The following is a 4,557-nucleotide window of genomic DNA, read 5'->3' as shown; positions in this document are numbered from 1 at the left end:
ATTCCTCAAATACTCTTACTACAAAACACCTGGGTTTATTTAGATAGGTTTATCATTTTAGTTAACTTAATTTATTTTAGTTATTAAGTTATTTTTTTTTTGTTCTTGGCTTTTTAATTTTTTTTAAAAACTTTTTTTTGCTCTTTTTTCAGATCAGTATAATTTTGCACGGAGAGGAGGGAATGTCCGGTACAAGAGAAGTGATCAGTGATCAGTGATGACGACAGACCGATGTTTGAAAGAAACTCCAGGGACAAGTTCATTCTGACGTAAGTCTCACGATATCCACAATAGCTTGGTATTGACAAACCCTCTTTAACTAAAACTGTTGCTCTGTATACCGCCTTTAAGTGACACTTAATTGCGCAGATGTTGACAATGAATCCCAATGGTAAGACCCCCCCCCCAAAAAAAAGTGCTTGCATTTGAATTAAGGTTTGATTGCCCACAAGAATGTATAAATTTTGCATTGATTTAACACAGCCAACATGCTTTTCATTTGTTTTTCTTTTGTACAGGCTGCCTGAGAGTATCGGAAAAATCTGGAAGGTTCAGATTTGGCATAACAATGTTGGATCCTCCCCCAGCTGGTACCTGAGCCGGGTCATCGTCAAGGACCTTAACAATGGTCAGTGTAGCAATCATTTATTTATTTTTTAAACTTTTTTCTAAAATGTATAAAACTTTTTGCTTGCTCTATAAACAAATAAAGGATACATAATGCAATACCAAAATTATTCCAAATACATGTATACCTCATACCTCTTTATTTACAGAGTTCTCACTGGTTTTTATGCAAATTAAAAAAAAATTGAATTGATTTATTTATTAAAATTGATAATGTTATTTTATGTAATCCTATTTTCAAAATCCGCAGGTAGTTAATATAAAATGTTGATGGTAAACAAACTTGTTTGATTGAAACGTGATATATTGAATACCGGTATTCAATTTATGCAAGAAAAGTAATATTATAACTCTCAACCATTTTTGTTTTAAATGAAAGACCGAGTCAAAATAATAATGGTCTATTTTGTTATTTCCCAGAACGTGAGTTCTACTTTATATCGGAGAAATGGCTGGCGGTGGAGGAGGAGGATGGGAAAGTGGAGAGAGAATTCCTGGCACTGGACGGGAACCTGGGGTTCAAACGAGTAAAGATATTAAATCTATTTCATCATATCTATTTTTGTACATGTATGATTGCTTTAAGGGACATTGTCACGGTTTTGGTCAAATTCTTTTTTTCTGATTTTCTTATTTACAAAGCTTTCGGAATGCATTTCTAATGATCAAATAAAATTTGAGAGTCATTCGTAGAGTTATAAGCAAGATACAGGACTCACAATTCTTTGTCATGTAAACAAGGCTCGTGCCTTGTTTTTGTTTACGTATGTTCAATATACCAGTAAAAAATCTTTTTCAAGCTAATTTGTCTATGTTCTTATTCATTTGAAGCACAAATAGACAGTTCTTAACGTTATTATAATACACATACATTTTAGTTCTAAAACTGGAATTTTTACCTCAATATTCCAAACGTAAAAAAAGTTTTGTTTACATAGCAAAGAAATGTAAGCTCTGTAACTCCCTTATAACTTAACGAACGACACTCAAATTTTGCATGGTTGTTTATTAACAATGCCTTACTGAAGCATTGTAAACATTAAAATTGTAAAAATAATTTTTGACCAAAATCGTGATCATGTCCCTTTAATAGATCTGCATGTAAAAAAAGTCGTCGCAAGCAAAAGTTAGTTTTGGTACCCGGTCACAATAAAGTTAACATTTCTGACGCAAAGATGTTCTCTCTGCTTGATTGTCAATTTATTAACATCTGAACGCATTATGTTTCACATGTATAATATCCATTTTCTTTTAATCAACACATGTATTGTTTTTGACTGTAGGTGTTCCTGACCAAGGGGACGCAATACCTGGCGGACTATCACCTGTGGTTATCGCCCTTTACCTGTCCCTCCTATAGTCAGTTCACGCGGACCCAGAGGTTGACCTGCTGTCTGACCCTGTTCTCTGTCTACATGTGTCTGAATACCCTGGTGTACCATTACACCTATAAACAGGTGAGAATATATGCGGAGAACACACCTGTGTATCACTACATTCAATTAAGGCAAACTTTCTTTGATTTCATTTTTTGAGTCGATTTTCGAAATAAATAAAAAAAGAAATATTAAAAAAAAATCATTCGGTTAATCTATTGTCCACGAGCTGTATAAATAAATCAAATTGCACTCATAAATTGTTATATTAGGTAAAGGAATGTTTTTTGAGTGTTTTTTTTTTTGAGTGCTTGCTTTTTCAGTACCGCGGTGAGTTTGGGTTGTTGTTAGACCTGTCTTGGAATAGCGTTATTGTTGGAGTCGTTTGCTGTGTGGTAGCCATTCCATTGAATTTTGTTTTGTCCTTTTTATTCCGGAGAAGCAAGGTACGCGTTGGTTTCAAACTTAGATTGATTTCTACTAAAAAGTTCAACCTTTTTGAAAACGTACCAACAATTTGACTTAATTTAAACACTTAGTGCTGGAAATGTCATTGAAAACATACTATAATGAGATTAAAATTTCACTAGTGAGCAAATACCGATGAAATTTAAATGTAAAAAAAGTCAAACGTTTCTTTCAGACGCGACACATAAGTTTGTTAGCATATCTCGGCGCCAGATTATTTTAAATAACTAGTTAAATTAAAATGTTGTCAAAGGAAAGTTTAGAACAGTAAGATAATTGGATTAGACGATGCAATGTGGTTAAAAAGATCATTGTTTTTTACATTCATTTTTATTTCAGCTGGTTCCAACAGCGCGTAGTAAAACCTCATTAGCAGAAGACAAAGATGAAGATGCGTATCCGAGCGGGAAACCGAACGAGCACTCACAGGAAGAGGAAACTGACACCTCGGCGGAAGTGGTCCAACCCATTATGACGTATTCCATTCTTGATCAATCTATTTTGAACTGGCCAGCTATACAGGTATCTGTCTCAAACTGAAATGAAATGTCTAATGTTTAATAAGATGTTATTAGACGGGGTCACGTGACCCCGTCTATTGGTTTACTGTCAGCCGAAGTCTAAAACCGGAAGGCACGCGTAAAACACATGAATTGAGTCTACGCATAAGAAAATAGTGCAGAAAGCTTTCTGGCTTAGTTGGAATCTGGCTTGGGGTGAATTACATTGTAAAATAATACATTACATTACCATTACTTCATGAGTAAGGGCATTAAATTACCATTACCATTACTTAATTTTCTTGAAGTAATGCATTACATTACCATTACTTTGTGAAAAGTCAATAAGTTTTAAAAAAGTAATTTAAAAACTAATTAAAGAGTTTTTGTAAATATTTCATAAATAAAACATGCTTAAAATATTTACAGGTTCATGTTCATGTTCACTATCAGGTTCAAATTTAATGACTTATACAAGATTGCTGCACTTGTAGTTCTAAAAGTAATTAAGGTTGGTCCCGTAACATTCACAAGCTAATGGCGGAGTTGACAATCTCTGTTATTTATGTCTCTGATTTTCAGAGTATAATTTGTAATGAAAGGAACGGTTGTATCGTAATTCGTGTGGGTGATGCACGAGTTTACACAAAAAAGTAGTAAGTGGCGAACGGATTTATTTTTACCTATTAATTTTGCATAAAACGCAAATGAAGAAAATCATGTCAGATAAGTCGGTCTTAAAAATCAAAATGGCGACCGTGACAAATCTTTTTATGCTCATTGTCAAAGTTCTTGGAATCTTTTTGTAAAAAAAAATATTTCTAACGTCAGGTACGTGTGTTTGTTATCAGTATACAAATGTTCACTTTGTTTGTTAATTCAGCAGTTTTAGAGTTTTCATAAAACTTTTATTACGGATACAGTGGGTCCGACTTGTGGATTTTCCCTTGGATCACAAAATTGAATAAATCTAATGATTAAAATTATCTTCTTTGATATAGTTGTTTGATTTTCCCGGTTATTAGTATTTTTTAAAAATTTTCCTTGGGGTCTTATTTTACATAATATACCGTTGTGTCAATTTTCTACAATTATAAAGGCCGGGATTGAGTAAAATTTAGACAAAGTATCGGACAATTGCAAAAAAGCCGAATTAACATAGATTGTAACAACTTTTTCAAACTAGTAAATTTTGGAAGCATATTCGAGGAAATCGAGGACAATTACAAATTCAAACTTTCAAGACCCCGTCTTTCAGTACTCTCAGTACTTTGATTTTGATATTTTGTCCTACAGTTAAGAATAAATTTAAAACTGTATTCACACAGGCCTGTTTACAATTAACCAATGACATATTGCAAAGTACAAAATATTATAAAATACAATAAAGTAAGAGCAAAAATGTTATGAAAACAACCAGTTTTAGCAAGTTGATACCGGTATATCATACGTAAACAACTTATTTATTAATTCAATCCTTATAACTAAAATTGCTTGTGAGCTGTGAGACAGATAAAGTGGTAATTGTTTGATTGTTATAATGATAATATTTACGCCAACGTTCTCGTTTGTTTTGTTACGTATAG

The 4,557-nt window shown here is 32.9% G+C and overlaps 1 protein-coding gene across 1 annotated transcript; it reads left to right on the top strand.

Moving 5' to 3' along the window:
• The first annotated feature begins 231 nt into the window (after nt 1-231).
• Nucleotides 232-3,011, top strand: LOC136272257 (polycystin-1-like protein 1). The gene is made up of 6 exons (XM_066073541.1): nt 232-269; nt 519-628; nt 1,048-1,154; nt 1,911-2,084; nt 2,327-2,449; nt 2,811-3,011. Exons 1-6 carry the CDS (start codon nt 232-234, stop codon nt 3,009-3,011), a joined length of 753 nt encoding a protein of 250 aa, XP_065929613.1.
• The last annotated feature ends 1,546 nt before the right edge of the window (nt 3,012-4,557 follow it).

Source organism: Magallana gigas, chromosome 10, assembly GCF_963853765.1.
Source record: "Magallana gigas chromosome 10, xbMagGiga1.1, whole genome shotgun sequence".
Lineage (NCBI taxonomy): Eukaryota > Metazoa > Mollusca > Bivalvia > Ostreida > Ostreidae > Magallana > Magallana gigas.
This window is presented reverse-complemented; position numbering and strand designations above follow the sequence as displayed.